The sequence below is a fragment of the Orbicella faveolata genome, unplaced genomic scaffold (genome assembly GCF_042242905.1).
Source record: "Orbicella faveolata isolate gen_17 unplaced genomic scaffold, um_ofav_v1 contig_1, whole genome shotgun sequence".
Lineage (NCBI taxonomy): Eukaryota > Metazoa > Cnidaria > Anthozoa > Scleractinia > Merulinidae > Orbicella > Orbicella faveolata.
In genome coordinates this window covers 7,521,254-7,547,913 of record NW_028301536.1, presented here as the reverse complement: position 1 = coordinate 7,547,913, position 26,660 = coordinate 7,521,254, and the positions used below count along the sequence as shown (strand labels likewise).

Genomic DNA, 26,660 nt, shown 5'->3' with positions numbered 1-26,660 from the left:
AATTACAGACAAATGTATGGAAATTTTGAAAAGTTAACTGAGCGTCTACTAACCAAGCTACATCCTTCAAACTTGGTGAATACAATCTTCTGCCTAGTATTGTAACGGTTTGATTCACAAATTGTGTAAAATTCAATTTTGGAAAACGTTATTTGCTATCGGATTCCCATACAAACACTGTAATTTCTGAGCGCTTTGCCTACCCGTCAAGATGGCGTCGAAAACCGTGATAAGGTCTATTGCTCTTTTGATTATTTAATGTTCAGTTTTAAATAAAAAGACATAGAGGATATTACATGGCCGCGCGGAGAAACGAAATTTGTCTTCGAGTGTTGAAGAATATTTCAACCAAAGCAACGGTGATCTTTTCACATCTGAAGATAACATGTTATTTTCACGGGCCAGTGAAGATATCAATTTTTCGCGCGAAAGCTCACTTTGGCATTTCATTGGTTTTTATATAATAAATATTTATTCGTTGGTCAAATAACCCACGCTTCCTTCCTCCCTCCCTCCCTCCCTTTTTACCACTCGTTCGTTCGTTCGTTTGTTGATGTCAGTTTACACGATTTTCCTAACTTTCGTTTTCACGGTCTCTTTGCCCAAATTACATGTACAGCAGAGAAAGAGACCACTTTTCCCGCGAAAAACAAGTGAGAGTTGCACGGAGAAGACTGGAACGAGGTGCGAAGTTGGAATGATATCTTTGGTCAGCGGAGTTGCGTCCATAGCAACGTCGAGAAATAGAAATGGCGGAGAAGAGTGAGGGGTTTCTCATCGATGTTTGCATGTTTTGAGCTGGAAAATGGATCAGTTTGGAACCCTTGAACTCGGGTAAGAAAATTGTACATATTTTGCTTAGTTCATGGGGAAGTGTAATACATGTAAAACACTCATGAAAGCTAAAAATATTCTTCAAAGTGATAAATTGTTACAGAGATAATTTTGGGAAATGTCATTATAAAAATGTAAGCTTAATACGACGTTAAAATTGTTGTTTGCTGCAGTCGAAGAAACATGCACCTAGTCAGTGGAATGTGAAAGCTAACAGAAAGTACAGAACGTCATAAATTTAGATATGGATGTTATTATCAAATCAAAGAATTAGCTTATAATACACATGTAAGCTAAACTATTGACTTGTACTACTAGTACTTGCATTTGGTCTTATATCAGTTTGTGTGATTGAAATTCTTATAATAAGCTATTCATGCCCCCAAAGTAAGCCCCCACAACTGACAGGTCTCATGTATTTAAAATTTGGCCCTCGACGAAAGACATGCGTGTACATAAGCCCCCTACTAACAAAGAAAAGAGCTTACTTTGTATTTTGACAATTCAATACAGTACATATGATGTTCAGAGACCCCATATCTTCATTCAGTGATTATAGAGTTTATTTTTTGGTTCATAAATATTAAATGTATTTAGACCTCACCAGTCTTCAAATGAGATCATGATATGGATATCCAAAAATGAAATTAGATGGGTTTTTTTTCACCGCATTTTTGCTGTCTGAGAACAGAAAAGTACACTTCTGGTTGGTCATAAATCGCATGAGGTGAGGGCCTGAGGCTAGTCAGGTTGTGACATCAAATCAAGATTGGGGTTGACATATTTGTGAACCAAATTATAATTTATCAGGAATAACAAAAGAATGTGAAATGTACCAGGGAGTAGACACTTGTGTAGTTCTAATGTTGCTTCAACATTGTAAAATCTTACAAGTTAAAGATACATGTATGAGCACCAACATTCTTGAAGAACAGACAATATTAATTTAACTTTTTTGATTTCCATATGATGTTCTTGTAGATTCCATTTACCAAATACAAGAAATATTGGCTGTATACTCTTAACTTACTGTTGTTTTCTTATAAATGTACTTACACTGCTGGGTATATAAATTAAACTTTTCATCATAAATTTTTCTAGAAGCAAAGTTAAAATAACTTACTGTTTTACTTTGTTGAACTTTTAAGAGCTTTCCCAATTAGACAGGATACGAGTCAATAAAATTGACTCTGATTGAATTAAAGTGCCTATGAAGTAAAAAATAATTGCTGATTATTTGAAAGGCTTTTCAGAGTAAAGAAGAATGGCGTTTCCCTTTTTTTAATATCTTTTGTCGTTCTAGAGATATTTACGTTTTTGTATTATGCAAATGAGGAAAGTGATGACATCATAGGTGGTCCTATTTGAACAGTAAAACAATGAATCAAGAATATCTCTAGAAATATTGGAGCAGTGTTCTTCAAACTTGGCACCACAAATGTGCATCGCAAAAGAAGCAGAATGACACCTTCTGTGTTGTTGCCATGGCAACCCTTTTGGCTCCAGTCTCTTTCTGTGAAAAACCAAATACGCCAATTTGCAACCTTTCGAAAAGGGACAGAGGGTCTTGCTCGGAGCACACATGATTCCCATATTGTCTTAACTCTCCCCATTAGATTGTTGGGAGTGGATGATCCTTGTTTCAGATAAAATCTGGTAATGTTAGTTTTAATTAAAACAGGACCAGCGGCATAACTGTTGTCATGGCGATGACATGATGGGTGTCATTTTGTTTCTTTTGTGATGTACATTTCTGGTGCCAAGTTTAAAGAACACTGCTTTAATATTTCTAGAGATATTCTTGATTGAGTGTTGAACTGTTTTAGTGGAACAACCTATGACGTCATCACTTATAATACAAAAACGGGAATATCTCTAAAACAAAAAAAGATATTCCAAAAAGGAAAACGCCATTCTTCTTTACTTTGAAAAGCCTTTTAAATCAGCAGCAATTATTTTTTACTTCATAGGCACTTTAAATATTGTACATGTAATACTGGTAGAAGGTACATGTGTACCCATCAATATACTGGCCTCTAGTATATACATGTATGTATGATCTACAAATTATTCAATAGTCCTGAAAACAACTCGTTTCTTAAACTTTTAAATGCAATCTTTTTATGATTTTTCTGACTAGGTGGGCTCAGGGATACAATGGTTCCCCAGCCGTATTTGTTAACAGAGATACAATCTGCTTTGTGTGTGGGAACACTGTAAAGTTTGTAAATACCAAAGATAAAAGGGAGTCTGTTCTGTCCAGTCCTGGAGAAGGGATTGGAGCCTTTGCTGTGAATCCTTTGTATAGTAATGTGGCTTTTGCTGAGTTGAAAGTCAGCCCCAGGCTGTTTGTATATGTATTTCCCGACTTCTCAAGACCTCGTGCAATTCTGGAAGGTGAGAGAAATTTCTTTTCACTTTGCAGAGTTGTTAATTAACTTTTTAGGAAGAAGTGAGTTTCATGGACGATATGCCCTAGCTAGGTGCCAGCTAATTGGTCAATTTTTCTCCATGTTTTTGAAATTACTCAGGATAACATCCAAGACATTTATGGAGTGCTCAAATTTAAATTTAAATTATTCTAGAAAATAGTGACTTGTTTTGGACCACTACCACTCAGTTCTGGTGGGAAGAATTTTCTTTGAGTATGTAGTTGGCGATTGTGAAATTTTATGATGTATTATTTAAATTTTGGGAGCATTTTTAGGTGAGCACAAGGGGTATGTTGCACCTTGGTTCAGTTTGTGATGTTCTACTTTCTGGCTTATTTTTCCATAGGGGAGAGGGGAAGACTGGAAGACTGGGAGGGGGATTATATTCATAATATTGAATATTTTTGAATTGCTATATCATGGCTTCATTGAATTTTTGTGCATAGTTCTGGCTCAGACATGAACGTGTGAGAACTAGAAGAAGATTCCAAGTACAAGCAAACAATTAAGTTTAAATTTTTATTTCCTCCCCTCCTTAAAATAATTGATTTAATTGTATTGTTAGCCACTGCATCATCTAAGTCGTAATAATTTATGCTGTTAAATCCTTCAGGTGATGCAAGGTTAAGTTATTCCTGTATTGCTTTTGCAAACAACAGTACCATCCTGGCAACACATTCAGGTCTTCCAGACTTTCGGCTTACTGTCTGGTAAGCTCTAAACTAAGGCTATGATTTTGTCTGACTCTATGTTTCACAGGTCCTGTAAATACCAAGCATTTTGTTACATGTGTGCATAATCATTTTTGTTAGTTATCATGGTACAATGGAACCCTAATAACATGAACATCATCACAAAAAAATTTAAGTTTATGTTAAATTTGAAGAATTAATGTACACTTAGCTCGTGTTTTCATGAGAGATGTTTACCTTGGTTTTGTTTTAACTTTACTGAAGTAAAATTTTTAATTGTGTAAACACAGCAGCAAACCTCGGTAAATGGCGGCAAAATCAAAAGTAAGCCAACCTAGGTTTGTCAACAGTTGATGCCTCATCAGGCATGGTTTAGCTCAGTAACTGTCGTAGTAGTCACTGAGGAAAAGCCAGCTGAAAAGCAGACGTTGTTGCGATATCTTGGCAGCAAGTGTTCATGCGTGCAGCGCGTAAAGAAGAGAAAAATAGACAAAGATTCCTCCTAATGTAAGTAGGTTTCAAGTCAACAGACAAAAAAAGCTAAATAAACTCAGGTTTAGGCAAAGAAATCTTGGACTGCTCTTTCCCCTTCATCGTCAAGTGCCGAAAGCATTTCCTTTCTGTTAGAAGCTCAGTAGCTTAGTAGCAGTTTACAGGCAGGTGCAACTAGAAGAAGACCTACCACAAATAGAGAAAAAAAAATCATAATTGATGAGGTCTATGGAGAAGAAAAGCAAATGTTAGAATTTAAAGTGGTCTGGAATAAGAAGAAGTACTGGTAAATGTTTACGTGGCCCGGGCTCCTTGGCAGATGCCGTTTCAGGTTTTTTGGCGGAAGAGGCTCAGCAAGATATCAAAATTTTCTTTCCACTATTCATCTACAAAGCTTTACATTTAAGGAGAGTTTGGCTCGACATCACCACAAGCAATTTGACAATGATCTGCGTTCAGCATTGGGGTAAAGTCAAATTTTATAATTTTCCAATAGTTTCTGAGCAACATTGTAGCACTTGCTTTCCGAGAAAACCTCAAACCGTCCATTGTATGCGGCCTACTTTAGTTAATTAGTTTTGTGTAAACAGCTTCTCTAATAACTGCGGTTTAGCTATGAAACCTCAGTAAACAGTAACCGTAGTAAACCTCTCTTGTGAAAACACAGCATTAGTCTGTTATTTGTTTAACCTACATACTGAAACCAATTAGATGCCCATTAATAATATTACATGTATTATATATCATGACCACTTGTACAAGTCAATGTAGATTTCATATATGATCTTGCTTTTGTAATTTGTCAATACTTAATTGTTACTGACCTTTCCAGTACTTTAAGGTTTATTTCTCCAGTCTTCAATATTTTTGCCAGATACAAACTATGACTTCACATGATTTGCACCATTTCATGTCAAACAATATAATTATGCTAATAATAGTAATATTCAAGAGGTTAATCAAGCTATAAAATATTTATTGAGCAATACTAAATGACCATGGTTCTGAACATTCAATTATTTTAGGAACTGGTTTGACAAAGTGAAACTTTGCTCTGTTGATGTGGGAAGGCGTGTGTGTTCTGGACTGTCATTCAATCCAACAAACTGGCGACAATTATGTACTGTGTCAAGTGACATCCTGACATTGTGGAATATTGGCCAGCTGAACACTAAATACTCACTAGTCTCAAGGTTTCTATATTTTCAAGTCATTTTACCTTGCTTGTTATCTAGCTATATATAGCCTTTTGGTTTGTTTCTGCAGGGTTTTTAATCAGGTTTAATCAGGTTTAATCAGGGATCCATAATTTTAATTAATTTTGCTCGAGCTGCAAATACTGAGGTACTGTGATTCCACCATCTGGAAGACCATTTGAAATTTCAAGGAAGTGTAGATTCAAACCAAAAACCCATACATAATGGATTGGTTTCTGGAAAAGCCCATTGCTAAAAATTATGTTGCTGATAGTACATGTAAATCTAAATGGAACGAGGCATTATTTTCATGCAAAGTATTAGCATGTACTGCACACTGACTTGCATGTTCACTCAATGTTTTTAATATGAGACATCAAAATGTGTTTTTAGTTCATTAAGGCTTCCTCCAGCTGATGGCAGTCCAGAAGACGATGAATTTGAAGATTTGGGGCCATCTGTTAGTCGTATGAGCTATCCTGAAGGATATAGAATAACTAAAGCAGCTATTGCTGGATTAATTGGAGAGACTGCCAAGGATTATGAGCCAGGTTGGTATATTAAGTATTTAACAATTAGATTATGAGCTCAAGATTTCTATCATGTGTTGTTAGTTGACTTGGGCTGCACCCTCATCAACTATCATGCATAGAAATCTCAAGCTCGTATTCAAATTGTTTTAGTACACTGTATAAATCTACCAGTCATTCTTAGCTTCATCTAAATCCTTTTCACCTGTAGACACTTTGAAAACACAAAAGAAGTGGCCTCAGTTTTATTAACAACAGCACACTGCTAGGCTACTCATTGTCTACAGCAGAATAGATGGTGAGCACTGTAGCCAATAAGAGAACAGAATTTTGTGATTCAGAACACTAGTAGTTTTATACTTATAATAATCATCATATATATACAAAAGATAATTAATTAACAAATAGTTTCAGATCATCATCGTGGATTAGAACTATCCTGTCACATCAAAATCCTTTGAGGTGATTAAAAAATTATGTGCATTCTTACTCTGTTCTGTTGCAGGCGAGAAGAAGGAGAGGTGTCAGCCAATAAGCCACTGCTGGACAGCGGACAGTAAATTGTACTGTGGCTGTAAAGATGGCCAGGTCATCTGTGTTGACACTGAAACTAATCGAGTTACCATTGTATTGAACCCAAGTGCTCAGGAATCACGACGGGACAGAACAGATACATTATCCCTGTTGCGGAAGACAACTATGGAATCTATCGTGGAAACTGAAGAAGAGCAAAGTAATATTAAATATTGTTTTTTGTCTATTTCTCCCTGAAAAGTGTCTACTTTTTGTGGAACTAATAATTATTATAATTTTTTTTGTACACTCCTTGAGTATCTAATCCGCATAAAATGCAGACTGAAGTCTGCAGTCTGCATTTTGTACTTTCCACTTCAGTATCTAGTGTAGGAGAATGTGTTCTATTCAGGAGTACATAAAATCTGCCCCATAAAATGTTTATATACAAGAAAAGTGAAGTCTGTTAACTACAAAATAATCAATGTACATATTGATTTATTGAGACCCACAAGACCTGTTTACTTTACAACCCAAAATTGATTTCAGCGCGTGTGAGTTTTTGAGACCTGAGATTTGGCTAAGCTAAGCTTAAAATTCAAGATGGATTAATGACTTCATCCTATTAGGAGAACTTGGTATGCAAAGTTTGCCATTTACTGACTGCAGAAGTCATACTAAAATGATTATTTTATTCTTGTCAGGTGAAGTACCCGATAATGAAGAAAAGCCCAAGGGAACAGATGCAGCTCATGTAGGACAGGGCTCAGCAGATTGTCTAGCCTTGCACAAGAAAGGACTTTATGTAGCTGGCCAGGTTTGTCATGATCAGACTACAAGTTCTCTTTCAGGGGCGGATCCAGGATTTTTCTTAGGAGGGGGTGCACCACTAAGGAATGGAGTAACTGACTGGTGAGGTAACCAAATTTTAAGAGCAAATATGAAGAAGAAGGCTTCATCTCAGGGGGAGGGGGGGTGCGCACCCCCTGCACCCTCCACCTAGATCTGCCCCTTGTATTTACTAAAGCCATAACATTTGCTTTAAAGAAGATTAGAAGAATGTGACAATGATGATCAGGAGAATTCTCAAAGGGAGTGTTAAGTGGGGTTATTCACTAGAACTAAGTTGTAACTTTGTGATATTAAAATGTTTTATGCTTAAAACATAGTAGCAAAACAATTCTGAAAAAAATATCTATTTTGTAGATACCACTTGACTTTGGAGTAAAAGATATAATAATTATTATTCATTTTTCTAGATGCCTGTAGGATTTATTTTCCAGTAAGACATCACCCTTAGTTTCAACACAATGCTGTTCCAAGACCTTTAACTAGGATTTGGTTTTGAATTTAATGTAGATTTGTTCACTCATAGAATGGAGTATTACAGTGCTTGGACATATCAAGCCCTGAACCTAGAGTCCTGGAACAGATTGACATTGGTTGTTCTGTGACTAGTCTTAACTGGTCACCAAACTATCGTACAATGGCTCTTGGCAGCTCTAAGGTATAGGGAGTGCATAGATACAAAAATACAATGTAACCAAGATGAATTGCAAAACATGGAAACAGATACTCTCAGTTTGTTTTATGGCTGGCTACATGGGTGGACATGAGATAAACCAAAACCTGCTCTATGATGGGCTACCCTAGGGGGCAAGATATGAGGCTATCTTGCTCCCTAAGGATAACCTGATCATGCCTGATGTTCCCCGCAAGAAACAGAGATGCCAACCTGAAAAAAGTCAAACATATTGCGAGCTTGTGGATTTGGCCTCTACTCAACCCCGACAAACATAGTACATAATTACTGTAACGTCTGTCTAATTCAACCCGGTAAATGACTCACAAGACCCACATATCCTGCAAAATGTCCCAAAACTGGCCAAAATACGATGAAAATGTGTATGTTGATGAGCACTATTCTTTGTATTTGGGAGATTCCGTGACCTGTATATAGGAGACCAGAAGATTCAGCATCATATTCAAATGACTCCTGGATAACCTGGAAGAGTTGGCATAGCTGAAGAAAATAGACAAAATCAGGCAAAAACAAGTTGGCCGATATCCAGCCATCTTGAACTCATGATTTGAGGCCAATAACCCAATAGCCTGATGCAAATATGACAGAGGGTTTGGAGTTTGTGAACTGAACAAAACAGCTCTCTTTCATGTTTGCATCAGGTAAGTTAAGACAAGAGGGCATGTATGTGTTTCTTGAATGTATGCACATGTGTAGCCAGAGTTAAATATATAGAGGATATTACACGGTGGCGAGAAGATATGAATTTTATGTTCGAGTGGCAAGAACATTATATCTCACGAGTGAGATATTGTTCTTGCCACTCGAACATAAAATTCATATCCTCGAGCCAACGTGTAATGGTCTTTTTATTATATGGAGAAACCAATTCAACAAAAGCAAAAGGCAGGAATCGTGAAGTCATTGAATGATACCACACTCACAAAGGTGACATACGGAAAATACGCCACTCGGGGGCCGGATGAAGTGGCGTATGGAATCTACAAGTGGTTTAGTTCCCAGTAAAACACTCTTCTCCATATAATAAGATCAATTATTGAACAAGTTGAGTGGTTGTACCTTATGACTTTCAGGTCAACACATGAAAGGGGATGCAGTAATAATTATTTAAATTATTATAATTTATTCTTCAGGGGTCTGTTCATCTGTATGATTCTGAAGGATCTGTGACAGATTTGTTTGATGTTCATAATGCTGAGTTTGTTGGTGTTGATTGTCTAACGGCAGGAACTCAGTACTGTGTGGTAAGAAAGGAAAATTTTTTCTTAATAATAGAACTTAGAAAATCTGTGTGATGTTGTTAATGATATCATCTTTATTATGATACCGGGAGGGAACTCCCACATATAAGTGACCAGATGGTCATGAATCAAAAAGTTGTAACACTCCTAAAACCCCGCAGGATGGTGTTTTGAGGGTATGGTGGAAATTCATTTGTAAATTGCCCACATTTTTGTATGTAAGAAGTACCAATTTGAAAACAAAGTTAGCTGCTGTCTTATTATTTTTTGCCAGCTTACATACTTAAGATACCCCAGAAAGTCCTAGGAAAATGCTTGCATTGGGTCATGTGCGATATGCCCCCCTCCCTGAAATGGTACCAAGCCATATGATATTTTACCCCCTATACAATATGGCAAAACACAAACCCCTCCCCCCCCCCCCCCCCCCAAGGCTTTGAGGTTCCCGGCTATTCATTAATACATTCAGGGCTATAAACTTGTTACAGTGCTGAAAGTGTTAGCAGACAGGGCAGGGCAGGGCAAGGGGTTCTTGTCTTCATGCATTATGAGAAAATGTGCAGGTCTTTTTGGAAACTTGTGTTACCTTTCCTGTTTTTCAGAGCTGTAAAGCAGATGGTCTCTTACAGGTATGGGACATACAAACTAGCAACCTTGTCAGCAAAATCAACTTGGATTGTCAGGTACATGTATAAATTAATCTTAGGTAACCCTTGTTTTAGAATATTTACTGTTGCAGTAATTTACATTGCATGTATCATTGGACAACTTGCTTTTATAACCATTTTTATCCTTCCTCTGTGTGAACTCTGTACTTCTTTGCATCATGGATCAATTTAAGTGGTGACTTACTTCTGATATGCCATCAGAGAATCATTCAATAGTTTGATCAGTATCAAAGTTCTCATAGTGATATTGATATAAAATAGTACATGTATATGTTGGTGATGAGAACCTGTGAAATGACCAGCAATAGGAAATGCCAGCAGTTGGTGTATTTTGCCCAAATTATGCAATTTGTTTGTTGAATGTGTTGGTAACAAGAAATGTATTGGGTAAGCCTGGAAAGAAGAATAAGCATTATTTTATGTCCCCAAGTCTTCAGAATGTTTTTGTATTTTCATAAAATGCTCAGAGACAGTGCTTTTAATTGTCTCAGTGCTATGATGTATGTAAGTTTCATGCCACTGTCTCTTGTTTTCATGCATAGGCGTCATGTATGCAGTGCAGTCCGTCCTCTAGCACAGTGGCAGTTGGTTGCATGACTGGCCATGTGTACTTTGTAGAGATGACTGATGTTGAGAAGCCACGGCTTATTTACAGGAGTCATCTTCACCATGGGCCTGTTCTACAGCTAAGGTATGTGTGTGTGTGACTGCCTGGTTATCGTAAAAAAAATTGTGGTAATTATATGTTTTTGCAATCTGAAGCTGTATTTTTCAGACTTCTTCATCATCTGGACTTCAATTTTCTCAAAAGTCCTAAATTATTACGTTGCATGTTTTTGTTTATGTGACCTCTTTGTTTAAGTCCAACCAATTTTGAATTATTGAGGTCAGGCATTCCAGAGGTTTCATTTCCATTTATTGTGTCTTAAACCTAAATTTTTAGGCTGATAATATTATACACTTTGGTCAGCTTCATGTCGTTTTTTCTCAATATTTGTATCTTCACAGCTATGACTGGAGTGGTCAGATGTATGTGACAGGCTCCAATGATGGCCATGTGTTTGTGTGCGATGCAAGAGTCAGCAACAATTTCAAAGTTCTTGGACATTTAGGTACAAATGACTCAATTGTTGTTTGCTTGTTGTTTTTCTATCATGGTGATTCTCTGTTCATTTTCATTTTTCATTTTATTTATTTATTCCATTCTAACATTACAAAGATAAATATAAAGTAGACAAGTAAGAGGAGAAATGGAAAAGGGCAAAAATATAGCAAGCTAATTAGATGCCCTTGTTTAATTGACAATAATAATTAGGGTAAAAAAGTTAACTTAACATAGGAGAGGAAGAGGTATAAATTAATTAATACTGAGCAAAATAATACTGGAAGAGTGCTTTTTTAAAACGTTTTCTAGTCGCTAAGTTATGTATAGATAAAGGAAGGTCATTCCAATAGTAACATCCAATAACAGTGGGACAAAATTTCCTTATATTTATTCTGGAGAAACCGGGATTTAAGTGTTGTAGGCATGCACTTCGAGTAACGTAGTTATGTTGCTCAGATACCAGTCTGAAAAGTGGAACAGTGTAGATGCTATTTTTCCTGTTTCTAAGAAATTCTTTTTGTCTGGCAATCTGATGGGCTGGCTTTTTCATGAAATCTTTAAACTTCCTTACAAGTTCACAAATGCATAACCAGTAACATAACTTTGTTTTCTTGTTGATGAAGATCTGAAAGGCACAGTGTGCTCAATAGCTACTCTAAATGCTCGTGAAAAAGATGGCCAGGGACCTTGGAAGATTGCAGTGGCATACCGTACAAGTCATAACAAACCATTTGCAACAAAACTACTAGAATTTGAAGTCACCACAGACATTTTGAATGGTGAGCTAAATTACTAGACAAGTACTTGTTGGCAGTCCGGAGTTCAAATCCTCGGTCACGCTTTGTAAATAGCCAACTGGTCTGCCTCCTGCCACTTGGGATTTTTAACTATGTTACGTTTATTTGAAATATTTGTTTCCTTTGTTTCAGTGGCATGCCCGTAAACTAGCTAAGCGTAGTGCTTGTATAGCTTAGTGCATGACCACTATAAATAAGATTTACATTTTTACATTTTACTTGGTTTACTATAGCAGCTATGCATAGGTAATACGAGTAGATGAGACTCAAGCTTTGACTGTCTTCGTTCAAATGCTGTACCGGGCCTGAGATATTCACATTTTAATTTATAATGTGAGCAAGAGCTGATTCTAACATCATATGAAATGAAACAAACCAAACAAAACAACTGTATTCAAAGTTACAAGGTGTTAAATTTTCATGTTTTTAATGCATATATTTTCCATTGTCCACCGAAGAAGACTTAGTTTACCTTATGAACCAATTGTAAGTGTAAAATTTCGGTCATACCCATTCGTCTTAATTCTTTCGGTATTTTTCTACTTAAGAAAGCTACTGTTTTAAGGTTTCCTCTCATTAGAAAATAATTTAATTTGTACATCAGAAAAATGACGCAGAATTGTGGTTTCTTTTCCTGAACAGGAGCCAAGGAAGCGTTTTTGAACAGGAATCTTCTGTACAGAGATGAAGTGGTGAAGAAGTGCATTCATGACTTGGCATCTCCATGTTACAGTCTAGTGCTAACAAGTCCACAAACAGCTTTAACAGTGGCACATGCCAGAAAGGAAATGGTCAAACTAACACTTACAGGAGAAGACAAGGTAGCACACAGGATTGAAAACGTCAAGGCTTTCTTCTTTCTGTTTGTAACAATACTTGTCTGCCTTTCATCGCTCAGTTGTCAACCCATAGTTCTGCTCCTTGTATTCGAGTTTTCAGAGTCTTGGAAAATTCCGTGACTCTCAACAGGTTCCTTGAAAAATTCTTGAAAACTGTGATTGGCTAAAAGTAGACATCTGAGGGAAACTTGAGACGTGGCAGAACAAGCAATGGCTTTTCAGTCTTTTGCTTGGTCGTGTGCACCATGTCATGGAATAAACTTGTTATGTCATAGACGGTGACTACAGCTGTGTTAAGTAAGGAAATTAAATTGCTTGTTATACATCGATTGGAGGAGAACTTGTCACGTACATGGGTCAAAACTCACTAACTCCTTAGGGCGAACAAAACTCGCTAACTCCCTAGGGAAACAACAACTTGAACTCTCGACTGCACCTGATGCGGTCGTGCACCTTGAAACCACGACAAATTTGTGTACCAGCCGGCGTCAAGCAAACGATATTTTCGCCGTTTGTTCTATTATTGAGTTGGGAGGTACAACCAAACCTCGACCCTTGATGGTCTCGAGGAAACAAAGCTCACCGTTCCCTTGAGGCCAATCATTAACTGCTTATTCTTTAAGCCTCCATGGCAGTGGCTTGCATATACTGATTATCTGTGTTCTGGTAATAATAAAATGGTGACTGTTTTTCTCCAGGGTGTTCCACCGGATTCCAAACTGCAGCCATCTGGTTCATACCCTGGTCATGAGCTGCATGGTGGGCTGGTTACCTTGTCTCCGCATTTAAGGTGGCTCGCCAGCTGTTCACCTGATGGAAAACTTCTACTCAGAGCTGTTGGTGCATTGGTAAGATTTGTTTGTATTCCACATTTTACTGACATTATCTGAGAGATCTATTTTGGACTTTGGTGTTAAACCTAAGAATTGCGACTGCATTGAAAATGAACGATATTGACGAGTGCGAAGGAGCAATATTTACCTCTATTATATGGCTAGCTCCGTGAGCGGGCAAGATGAACTGAATCCTGCTCTGTGATTGGCCACCTGAGCGGGCAAGATGGCGCTGTCTTGCCCGCTCGGGACTACCCGCGGTATCCTGCAAGAAAACATTGCTCTTTTTCCGTATAGTAAATGTTCTATTGACCAAGCTTCTTCGGCCAATTTGGTTGGATAATGGCCTCGTTCTTTCTTGCGTGTTTATGGACCTCAACTCCGTCTCGGTCCATTAACAAAAAGGAACTTGGCCAATATCCAGCCATCTTGACCAAGCCAGTTTGGTCAGCAACCCATACATATTTTGTGTTGCAGGACCGTACATTGCGTATCTCAGCGCATCATTACAAGCGAGGTGGAGCAACTCACTTGTGTTTCACTGGTGACTCACAGCGACTACTCAGTACAGGGGCTGATGGAGTGCTGGCCTGCTGGGTGTGGAACTTCACATCAACAGGTAATTCACCATTACTAGCTTATAAAAAAACAAGACCTGCATTATAGGAAACCCTTCAGTAGTGGTGAAACTGACTCCACATTTGGCTAAAGATGGCAAAGAGGCCCATGGATTACATTTTAGGAGGTCCCGTACAGTTTTGAAGACACAAAGACGAACTTGGGACACTGTTGTGTTACTTTCTTTCTCTTGGACACAAATAACTGAGATCACGTTTAAAGTTTCTGATAGTAGCGACTTTGCGACGTCTAACGTTACGTACTGTAGGAAAGGAAAGGGTTGCATGAACTGAGGTAAACAGTTTTGGTCGGTAACGGAACAAACAAGCCTGTTGCTGATAGAGCAAACATATTAGTTTCTAAAGAAGCTGTTGAGCTGCGTTGGCGGGCAACTGGAAGCTGATAAAGCAGTTAGTGAAGCTGACTTTTGGAGCGTCAGCCTTTTTTCAGAACAAAGTGAGAAGAGCTAACGCTGGAAACGTCCGTGTTTCTCTCGCTGACAGACGCACTGTTTGTTGTTAGGTAAAGGCAAGGCCGCCGCGGCTATCGATGCTGCGCGTGCGCGAGCCTCACTGCTGACCACCATACGAAAAGATGAGGACAATCTGGCGGCTCAGCGAGGAGACTACGTGCCTAGACCTCTCTCGCCAGTTGAGAAGGCGAATACTGAAGCGAGCGAGAAACAACAGAAGGTGGTAAAGGACGGTATTTACACCACCCCTACCCCAACCCCCTCGGAGGATGCTACTTGGCTTGAGAAGGCTGTTAGTGAGGTACGGAGAACACGGAAAGCTTGGAATTTACGAAGGGTTTCTTTTTTATACAGAGTCATTTGAACGTTCTATTCTTTTTCAGACCCAGCGTGAAGAGGCGAAAAAGTTCGCTGAAATAAAGCGGAAGTTACGTCAGGAGATACAAGAATTACGTCATACTGTGCTACAGATGATGAACGACAACCAACAAGCACCGGAAATAGAGAGACTCGACAGACACGAGTACAACTTAGATGTGGATCAGCGGCAGAAACTGGTTTTGGAAGGAGAAGAGAAAATTAAACAGGTTTGATATGAAGGATTTGTAACTAAAACTAAATAAAACGCAGAGCTAATCAGTTAAATTGCGAGTAGAGCGGTTTTCGATTGAGTGTCGAAAGTAATTCGTAATTGCTTTGGTTTTACTTTTGCGACGCTGTGATTCGTTTAGAAACTAGTACCACCTATTCCCCCAATGAGATGTAAAACCAAAACCAATCACGTTTTGGTGTAATGCATTTTCCTGCGCTTAGCTCGGGTTACATGAATTTGGTTAGAAATCTGATAAACCGCTCTTTTGGGTTAGCACAGCAAGGACGTTTCTTTGCTGCATGGCTAGTTTTTATCACAGATATTTGCAATATTCAGATCGCTTGTCGATGCCCGATAAATTCTAATGAAAGGCGCCAACACTACAAATTATTATATGGCTATCTCCGTGAGCGGGCAAGATGAACCGAATCCTGCGCCGTGATTGGCTACCCGAGCGGGCAAGATGCAGTTATCTTGCCTGCTCGGAATTACCCGCTGTGTCCCACAAAAAAAATAGCCATAATAAATCCTCTATTGACCAAGCTTGTTGGGTCAAGATGGCTGGATATTTGGCCTCGTTCATTTTTTGCGAGTTTATGGACCTCGACTCCATCTCGGTCTATAAACACGCAAAAAAAAAAGAACTTTACCAAGATCCAGCTATCTTGACCTCACGCTTGGTCAATAACCCGTATTAATTTGGATACTGTTATTGAGGGCATATACTAAAAATTTATCACTGGTTTTAATATTGTGTAATAACAGGTCCGTGAGGACATAGGCCTGGCTAATCTTGCCAACCAGTACTTACGAGACATGATCAAGAAAGAATGCTGGGACGCCATGGCTGTCAAGGGACGGTCAGTCAATGCCTTTCATCTTCCTTTGTCAGTGTCCAACTACCCGATGAAGGAGAGAACCAAAGCTGAACTGGACGAGATTCAATATATCAGTAACCAGAGGAAGATTGAACAGGCCGAGTGTGAGGCTAGGAAAGATGTAGTGTCTGGTCCGACTTCAGCCAGGAACACACCTCTTGTTGGTAAGATCAAGAACGCTGTTAAAGCCTGGTTCACATTTGTGAGATAAGTATAACAGCAATGAAATAAGCTCAAGCATAAGCACAGAGAAAGAAACATGTTCCTTTTTCTTGTGCTTGCGCCTAGGCGTATTTCGCCAGTGTTATGTTTATCTCACAAGTGTGATCCAGGTTTAAGTGATCTTGCAACTTTGTTATTACCAAGGAAAAAGCTAACAATAAAACTAGTATGCATGCAATTTTCAAATTTGAAGTCAGATGATCATTGGTTGTTTGGACAAGTATTCATAAAAGAACTCGAGTAGCTTCACATTGTATTCTCCCACAAGAAAGCGTGTTCGTGTCAGAGGTGGTGCGCAACTTAAACTCAAGGTCTCAAGCGTCTATGGAAAATGAATTTGTTGCTTGAACGGCTTTGAAATATGTTGTTTTCACTATTGTTTTCTTTCATAACATCACAGATTTTGGACTTACAGTATTGGTCCTTGAAAGACTTTGACCTTTTGTTAGAAAAATGAAAGAAAGGAATCCAGTAACTTCAGTTTCTTTCATGTTTGTTACTCATTTCTGTTCTTAAATCAGATGAACGTCACGAGTTTGAGGACGAGGATGCCCTGGCTGAGGATGAAGAAGAGAAGACGGGGGATAACCCTGCTACATCCGGGAGTCGTGGCCCCGCGTACGGCGGTGGGAATGAGCTTTTTCAGAGTCAGTTCCAGCTCCACACGGTCCAGCAGAAACTCAATCAGATTGTTCTGTTGCAGGTGAGTTAGGGTTATCAATAAATAAATTCTGTGGAACGAGCGTGTGAATGCATGCGTGTGGAACGAGCGTGTGAATGTGTGTGTGAATAATGTAAATTAGCTTCATAACTTGGGTGTGTGACATTTCAGGAGGTTAGTTGAATAAATGGACTCTGTAGTAAAGGTCGTCTCCTTGAAAACTACAAAGTCTACAAAACGGCAGGCTCTCGTATCATCAAATGCATTGGTGTTTTGCGAGGCCCTCAAATTGGAAGCTGTTTTGCTTTCACCTTTAATGGAGTAATACAACGAATGTTTCCTAGAAAATATCGTTCAGTGGGCTACCTTCACTTAACAAAATATGCTTGATAGCGAGGTCTAGAGGCAAAAACAAAAGAAAGGAATAAACATGCTCATATTGTGTTCACTGATCTGGTTCTTGTGGGACGTTAAAGAACGCATGACACTGTTCGAAAAGAGTAGGGGACGTAGAACCCGGTGTCATGGTCTATCTGACTTGTGCCGGTCATTGGTCTGGGGTGGGTAAGGTGAGATCATACATGGACTGAAGTGGCTGCAAAGTGCGCCTTCATATGCTGATGTCCGATCTCACTTCTCTGGTTCCTCCGCAATTCAGCCTCTGGCTGCAAGGGAGGAAATTGGCACCAACTATCTATCCATCCATCTCATTCAATTTCCTTTGTTTTTGTCCTCAAGGCCTCGCTGCCAATAGACCAATTTCGATATATTAAAATTCAACCTAAAACAATTGACCCCAGTACGAGGCTCTAGGGAATAACTACGGAGTTTGTGGGTTTTATTCCCCAGAGCCACGTTCTGGGGTCTATTGTGTTAGGCTGAATTTTAATATATCGAAATTGGTCTGTTATAAAATATCCTAATCGAAAACAGTCTATTGTTCGCTCTTTTCATTATCGTTTTCTTTTTCACCTTTTTTTTTGCCTTGATCTTTTACTGGTAATATGTTCTACCAACCCAAGTCCAGCGACAAAAAATGTCTGAAGCAGTTTGTTACAAACTTATTGACTAAAGCACTGTCTCTGCAATCTCCACATTAGGACGCCATTCATAGAATCAAGGTGGCTTTTAACAAGGAGTTTGACGAAGTCTTCAAACAGAAAGAAGCCGAAATTAAAAGAGTCAAGGAAAAGAACGACAGGATAAGAAAGATTCTAGGCGACCTGGAGATCGACGAGAACGTGTTTGAACCTGACATGAGCGTAGATGAGAAACCTGAACTGCTTTTAGAGGTGAAGAATGATGAAGTACCATTTGACAAGTACATCAGTCCTGAAGACAAGCTAAGACTTGACGAACAGGCCAAGATTGAAGAAGGTTTGTAACAAACAACGAGAAAACAGCTTGGATTTCAAAAGAAAAAGTATATTGAACGGAAATTATAGATTTAAGGGTGCCTTATTGTTTTATCGACTTTTTTTAACATCAGTAGAATAGAAATCTCGCAGCAAATCTATACGCTGCAAATGGTGTATAGAACAAATGAGATCTTAAGACAAAGCTGCAGCCGGTGACAAGCGAAGGTGGCGAGGCGGGAAATTTAGTTCTTATGATTGGCTAAGAGGAGAGCTTGCAGCAAGATTTTTAACCAATCACATACAATAATACAAACGTTATCCTCAATTTTTTTTCTTCTTTCTAGAGCGGCGCCTGGCAGAGAAAGGTGACAACGCACGGGAGCGGGCGTTGATGATGATGATGCAGGGAAGGCTGGAAGCCAACCCTGAAGATGAGCTCAAGAAGGATCTGGTACCACCCGAGTTCATAACAAACAAGCCGCTAGAGGAATGGAGCGAGGAGGAGCAGAAGGCCGCCAAGGACTTCGAGAAGAAAAAGCAACAGCTACAGGAGGACCGAGAGAAGTACCGCAAGTCACTGGAGACTGAGCTCAAGAAACTCCAGAGTGGAATCACTGATGCCACCGCCTCATTTGACGAGAAACTGAGCCAGCTGTTTCAGAGGAAAGTCAAGACTGAAATGGTTATTTACCAGGTTTGTTTTGCCAAGTCCTGTTGCGGGGCTAAAAGAGCTGCATCACGGTTTCTACATCTAGGAAACTGTAGCCGTGCCTTTCTTCGGCGGGGGCTTGTTGTTACCTTCTTTACGTTTTTCTATCTTAGTAAACCATTATTTCGCAGTTCATCGTTTCATAACTTATTACACCAACGTTAAACGTGATCAGATCAGATCAATATGATACAATCATTGACTGATTCAAACAGTATCTTCCGTGATAACTACCATTTCTTTTTCGTCAACCCTTGAGAGGTTACGTTACTTTGGGGCGTTGACTGTAAGCACCTTGTTAATTTACAACCCCTGTTCAAGAAATATTTTTCACAAGAAATTCAGCTAACTAACGTAAGGTGTTCTTAACATGACGAGCTAATGCGCGAGAAAGTGACAATGTTCGTTCTATTTTTTCTGTGCTCTAAAAAGCTGGCTCTATTATGTGATTGGTTTACTCTTTGGGCTGTTCTCGAAATTGTCCTACACGTTCCACTTCAAAGCGTTTAAATTCCCCTTTTTCATCGTACAATTCGTTCAATATTGGTTGAGGAGGGCGGGGAGTTTGATGGCTTATTATGCTGATGAATTCTTAGTCTGTTAACAAACATCCATTATTTTGTATTGGTATTGAGTGGAGAAGTTCGATACTGATCTGTTTTTCGTTTGTACAGGAGGATCTCAAGATCCTTCGTTTGATGGTGTCAGTGTTGACTGAAGCAGAGCTGGAGCATCAGGAGGCAGAGCTCACCCGGCGGATGAACGAGACGAGAGAAAAGAAGACACTGACAGCAGGTGCCCTGGCTGAAGCCAAGCGTGAGGTGGATCACTTCCGTGACTCCTACGAGATCGTGTTAGCTGAAGACAAGGCGCTGGATAAAGCGTTCAAGAAGGAGTTTGCAGACCAGGATGTGCACACAGTGGAACAGTTATATAAACTGTTCAAACGGAGGCCAAGGTGAGAAGGACAGTCTGTGTCCGATTGCTCTGTCATTGAGCACTAACATAGCCGAGAAGGCTAACAATCAAACTAAGGCAATCCGAGTCCAATATATATTGGTTATTGAGCAAGCTTGTCTCGGTTACATGGCTTGATCTTAACCTCGCTCCTTTTCTGTGTGTTTAATAAAGGATTTACTATACAGCATAAAGATCACCACTTTTTCTTCGCGACACAGCAAGCAAGCCAAGATATCTGCTCGAGTAGCCAATCACAGCGTAGAATTTGCTTCATCTTTCTCGCCAGCGGAGCTAGCGAATGTAATAATTCTAAGTATTTGACCGGATAAAGTTGCTACAACTCTTTTTCAGCGAATCATGTGATTGTCATGTTATTAACTAGTTGTGTCTTTCGTTTTTCCTCAGAGGACAGAAACAACTCAAGGCTGCCACAGAATCACACGGGGAACTTCCAGAGAGTGGAAGCCCATTTGGTCCCAGGCCTTCCTCCTCGCGCACTAATTCAGTCGCTATGAGGAGCCTGGAGCGAGCAATGGACGAATTAGATGATGAACAGCACATGCCTGAGGGGGTAGAGTCTGCTGTCTGGCAAAGACTGGTGCAAGCTAGGAGACAGAAAGTCGAGAGCGAGCAACAAGTACTTTTGTTTATTTAATTACGTTTTCATCTTATGCTACTTTTATTATGTGACAAGGTAGTCTTGAGGTAAATCCCAGCGTTCTGATTGGTTCTTTCTTGTTTGGGATTTGGAAAAGGCCATAAGCCGTTCAGTTTTTCGTTTTCGAAAGCATGGTCCGAGTCCCATATAATTAACTACTTACTAACTTAGTTTGCTCGAGCCGTGCTGGGGAATATTGGCCCTCGGTCGTATTTGTACGAACCTCGCTGCGTTCGGTCCGCTGGCGCCGTTGGTCCGCTGGCGTCCCCAGTCTAAATTACCCGTAGACACTCCTAATCACAGAGTGTTTGCTCCGGTCACGCGATCTTTTCCTCCTTCTTGCGTGACAAGCCTATAAAAAATCGTGAAAGAACGCTGAATATTCCAAGCAAATCAATATCTTGGCATCGCGCTAATCAGCAGAGCCAAGGATCCAGGCACGTTTGTGCATCTCAAGAGCTGTTTTGGGGAGTGTGGCAAAAAAGATGTAAAGTTTTTCAGAGTGATAGTGGTTTCTCTTTTTTTTCTTGTAAAGGTTAAAGCTAAGGCGTTGATTTTAGCTGAAATGAATTCGTTTATGCAAAGAAGAACAGAAGAGGATGAAAAAGTCAACGGAGAGCTGGAACACACTCTGCAGGAACTACAGAGGTAAACAGCTGCCATCGTTACCTGTCAATATCAAGGGAACACAGCTAACTTTTAGTTCAGATTCCCGTCCCTAAGAATCGATGCAAGATTCAAGGCTCCAAGGAATTTGATGTTCAGTTCTCTTCACCTTCTGATATAGTTTTAAACCAATGTTATTTTTCAAAAATTAAGGTGTTAAATGCTCGTTTCACTTGTGGAATGCTGGGCAGAAATACAGGTCTTACAAACTGACGAGCTGAAGGAATTATGCTTCAGTCATAATCACGATAACTGAATATTAGGTTGTGGTAAATGAAAAGTCAGGGAATTTTGTTTGTCTTCGAGAACGGGATGCCTCCGGTTGTTGCTATTGTCGCTTGGAATGTCTACCTTATGAGAAGCTCTGTTTTCATTGCAGACATCCTCTCGCTCCTCCACTTGTCAATCTTTTACCCGTGTTATTCGCGCCCTCAATTGAATCGATTGTTTTCTGTCAGGCCCAGGTTAAACGCCGTACTTCACATGAGCCGAACCCAATTAGGCTCACGTGAAGTTCAGCGTTTGACCCAATTAAGCTCGACCGATTTTATTTGGAGCGGCTGAGGCGTTCTTCTCGCCTGGCCAGCCGTGAATAACGCCTGAAGACCGACTTTGGGTCAAACGCCGATCTTCACATGAGTCGAACCAAACGCATGATAAAAGGTCTAAGGGCGCCATTTTCACTTTACGTTGAAAAACCACTGACCAACAAGACCGCTTTTGTTATTTGTTTGGTGTAGGGTCGTGCAGCAATTCGGTTCGACTGAATTAAGTTCGACGTTTGACTCAAACAGGCGTTCTATTAATTATTTGAGTCAACCCAAACTGTCATTAGGTTCGGCTCATGTGAAGTACGGCGTTTGCCCCGAGCCTCAGAGAGACTGGTAACTAAAATGAGCTGTCGTCATTTCGTCTTGGCGACGTGATAGCCTTCGGAAAGCGTCGAGCTTCTTTTTGATTGGACAAATGACTTTTGGAGACTCTTCAACTAGTTCAGTACTACATTACTTGTTAACGTGAACGAGTCAGCTAATCCATTTTCGCGTTGGCCATTTCCAGTTACTGAGAGCTTACTATTCTTTTGTTTAGGTTGCGAGATGAGAAAATGAAGTTTCATATCAACTTGGAAGTACAGCTGTTGCTCAAACAAGGACAGGTTGGTTTTTTTTTCGATGAGTTACGTCACCGTTTGGGCATCTTGAAAAGTTTAGCCTAAATTTTTCAAGTTGGTCGTTTGTAATCCGTGTTAATCCTCTCCACCCTTAACCATCCTCGTTCCTTTATGTTTATTATTATCTCTTTGATGTTTTTCCATCTCAGTTAATTACTATTTTCAGGTTTTCTTCAATTTAAAAATAATTTTGCGAGTGGCCAAAATAACTTAGAATGCTGTGACTGAGCTCCTGTTAGTGTTTTCCTTCAGTGAACATCTAACCATAGTTTGGTTGTATTTTAGGTGGAGGTCTCCCCAGGCCCTTTCATCACTGACTATACAGACAGTGCTTTGATTCACCGCTCAGTTGTGGAGGATCTTAACGCTCAAATCACGGTAAGGACACCTTCTTACTGCAGTCGCTTTTCAGCGAAACTATTTCTTAAATAAAGCAGCACAGGGCTTAGGCCATGAATTCCATACTCCAGCTACTCTCAGTGATTCGGTATGTGAATATCACGGACAAAAACCGCACCCGTTGTACAATAGCTCTATTCAGTCCACTACCCAAATTTTCCAAAGGTGACTTGTTGACTACACTGATTGATCATGCTATATTACATGAAGCGTCTTTTGTTCGCCTCTCCACCTCTCGACAAGGGAAAAGTCTCTTTACAGAAATGTGTGATTCTCTCGGCTGAGATCTAAACTTGTCCTTGATGTATGCTCACTATCCTATAGACCCTCGGGAAAGGAAAGATTGCCACCATGGAAGACAGTAAAGAGTTCAGGAAAGGAATTCATCGATTGGAATGGTAAGTATAACATTCTTATTCCAGCTTATTTTTATCCCGTGTAATAATATAATCTTGCACTAAACATTACTGACCCATGAGAGGGAAGTGATGTAGGCATTCAAGGACGATAACCATCAGAGTATTGTTGTTATTTGCAGGGAACATAAAAAGATGGACATGCAGTCAGAAGACCTCCAGGCCAAGATTCGTGACATTCAGTTACTGAGAGTCACTAAGGAGCTGCAACAGGTTAGATTAAATACGGCTAGATTGCTCAGCAGCAGTATCGTATAATCTTTGTTAGTAAGTCAAATTGTGGTGCTGTCGTGTAGTCGTGTTGTTCATGACTGCGTAATCAGCATCGGAAACTCTTCGGGTGTTTTCCGAGGATTTGTCGACAGCAATAATTTACTGATGTTTTTGAAATTGTACATTTAAGATGGTTAAGAGTTTGTATCCTTATTTTCTGGACTGAATTTTTCCAAATAGTTAGCTCCGATCCCCTGACATAGACAAGACTGCTTTGTAGTATAAGTGTTCAAGTGATGTTTGGTTTGTTTGTGTGTTTCGCCCCAGTTTCTCTCTGAAGGAGATCAACAAGCCAGGCAACAGCAGGAGATTGAGACTCTAGAGAAAACTCTTACGTTACAAGAAAAGGTCAGCGGCTTTATCAGTAGAGCTGATGTCATTGTATTAATGAACGAAACTATGGTTACGTATGGGTTATATACGAAATGGAACACAGTGGAATTACAGAACCACAAGTGAACGGTCGGTCTATACAGCATGTGGAGGAAAATCACTATGAACTTTAAGTATAGCTTTTTTAAAAGGCTTGTTGGCATGTAGAATGTGTTGCCATTGTCAGTTCGTCAGGCTTCAAGTATTTCTGGTTTTAAAAAGGGAGTAAGGGACTACTTAACTTCAAGAAATGTTTGATTTAGCTGTTTTAGATGCTTTTATTTTATCAGGGTGCCTGCCTCGCATGGTCTCTTTTGCTGACCATCCTTGTGGCATTTTTTCTTTTTTTTTTTAATTGTATAGTATTTTATCTAGTTTTTGTGTTATCACTGACCATTAAATCGTAATAAATTAAAAAATAAATTAAATTAAAATTAAAAATAATCCTAAGACTTTTAGAAAACAGGGATTAGAAATTTCATTTAAGTTAATCCGATCACGTCTTTTTGACGGTGTGTTACCTATTTATCTTACCTGGGTTATTTCTCTTCCTTATCGTCTAGATGCATCATCGTAATGTAAACGACCGCAAGGAAGCTATAAAGAATATCAAGAGATTGATTCGACGCAAAGAAAAAGAAAATGAACAGCTTGATGCTGATTTAGAAGAACTTGCCCTGTCGGTCGCTGAGCGAAGGAACGTGAATGAAGCAAATGGTACGTGTAATGTTTCTTTGTTGTAGTCAACCTCTTTGGTTCCTATGATGTTTTGCTATATCTCCTGCCTTCAGTGAATTCATCAATAGCCCGAACAAGTCTTGCACGCCGAGTCTTTCGATTATATCCACCACCACCATCCCCCTCCCCCCACCTCTGCGAAGACAAGCCCGTGATCTTCACAGTAAACTCAGTAGACTGTAGAAGGAACTATTTAAAATTTCTTAAGAGTATCAGCTCCTTACTGCAAATGTTGCGTGGATGTATTTTATGTCGCTGCAATATCTTAAGACAGTGTACAGCTTGTTTGTGCTTTCATATCGTTAACTTAAGAGAATTTGTTAATGCGATAATCTTGTGCCCGTCTGAAATCAATTACTGATTAGACGCATGGCAACATGCATTCTATTTCAATAATATAATAAAGAAAAATGTTAATGACGTCATCTATACGTCTTCAATTGATCGTATAGTAGGTATGAACCAATCAAAGTGCGAGAATAATTCGACTTATAATTCAAATATATTTGCATGCATTGATGCACGCAGTGGCGGATCTAGGGGATCAAGCAATCAAAACCGCCTCCCCCCTAACCCCCCAACCCCCACCGCCTCCCCCCTAACCCCCCCAACCCCCACCGCCTCCCCCCTAACCCCCCCAACCCCCACCGCCTCCCCCCTAACCCCCCCAACCCCCACCGCCTCCCCCCTAACCCCCCCCCCCCCCCAACCCCCAACCCCCACCCCCTTAGCTCAAGGTCTGGATCCGCCACTGGCATGGGAACAGGCTCATTGTGAGACATGCCTAATAAGTCATCATTTCCATTGTTGCCTTGCACAGCTGCTGGTCGGAGTGACACTGGAGCCGAGCGACGCCTGCAGGACATTGTAGCACGGCGCAAGTTGGTAGACCTCGCCAAAGCGCAGGCGCAGGAGGTGGCAGTGCTGCGGGCAGAAGTTGAACGACTACGCATGCGTACCTTCCCTGCTCTTGTGCAAATTGAACATTAAAAATTCGATTGAACTGTAAATAAGGCAAAGCAAAACCCAAGGTCTGCAGTGAACGTGTAGTGTCGAATTAACACGAACTCTCGTCGTTTTATCAAAGCATTTAATTGTTCATATTCTGAGTGATATCTGTTGACAGGTACTTTCCAACTAAAATTCATGCCACAAAGGTGATTGGTGGCATTTTAAGTTTTAATTCTGATTGTAAACAACTCTTGTTTCCTGATGGAAGATGTGCATAATACTGCCAAAGCTGAAGTAAACTTAAAAGTGTTTTATATGTTGTTTACCGTTATTACTTGTTTGTTTTGCAACAGGTGCTAATGTCGGACTCATTGACTGAATCAAATTATGCATTCTTGCTTTACGTCCTAACATGCATGTGATATTTCTGCACCCTCCCTACCCTCAATGAAAACCTGGCTTTGATTAGAGAAGTAGGCATCTGTACAGCGCAATGTTGCCGTTACAATTTTCGACATGCGGCGTCTCTCACTGTGTTACAATTTGAAAATGGTCCGTCCACATGCGTTTCTTAAATGTTTTCCTTCCAAAAGATAGTTTGAGTTACAGTTTTTAATTCATCGAGGGTTTTTTTTTTCCTCCATACTACTTAAATGTGAAGAGGTGGAAGCCATCAGAAAAGAAAACATGCTGCTTGAACGTAAATGAGAAAACGAAACAACGGTCCTGCAGGGCAGAAATATATCACGACATTTGCTTATCACACCGGGGGCGGAAACTCCTTGATTATTGATTGTCACTAAACAAATTTAAATAAAGAAATGAAGCTGT

General features: G+C 39.8%; 1 protein-coding gene across 1 annotated transcript; it reads left to right on the top strand.

Moving 5' to 3' along the window:
* The first annotated feature begins 721 nt into the window (after positions 1–721).
* Positions 722–26,143, top strand: LOC110054706 (cilia- and flagella-associated protein 43-like). The gene is made up of 32 exons (XM_089287350.1): positions 722–834; positions 2,975–3,231; positions 3,880–3,976; positions 5,476–5,643; positions 6,040–6,197; positions 6,682–6,909; positions 7,394–7,506; positions 8,065–8,196; positions 9,366–9,476; positions 10,076–10,156; positions 10,684–10,832; positions 11,150–11,253; positions 11,870–12,025; positions 12,686–12,864; positions 13,581–13,730; positions 14,193–14,334; positions 14,856–15,106; positions 15,189–15,392; positions 16,163–16,439; positions 17,019–17,200; positions 18,259–18,535; positions 18,861–19,210; positions 19,900–20,183; positions 20,591–20,822; positions 21,379–21,491; positions 22,599–22,665; positions 22,966–23,058; positions 23,404–23,477; positions 23,618–23,708; positions 24,036–24,116; positions 24,704–24,857; positions 25,699–26,143. The coding sequence occupies exons 1-32, from the start codon at positions 806–808 to the stop codon at positions 25,866–25,868; spliced, it is 5,154 nt and encodes a 1,717-aa protein (XP_089143476.1). The 5' UTR covers positions 722–805; the 3' UTR covers positions 25,869–26,143.
* Positions 26,144–26,660: the final 517 nt, after the last annotated feature.

Excerpts from the sequence above, each read along its gene's own strand:
- LOC110054706 (XM_089287350.1), top strand. The coding sequence starts at position 806 with ATGGATCAGTTTGGAACCCTTGAACTCGG. Across the intron at positions 3,977-5,475 it reads GACTTTCGGCTTACTGTCTG|GAACTGGTTTGACAAAGTGA; the intron begins GTAAGCTCTAAA and ends CAATTATTTTAG. Across the intron at positions 10,157-10,683 it reads AAATCAACTTGGATTGTCAG|GCGTCATGTATGCAGTGCAG; the intron begins GTACATGTATAA and ends TTTCATGCATAG.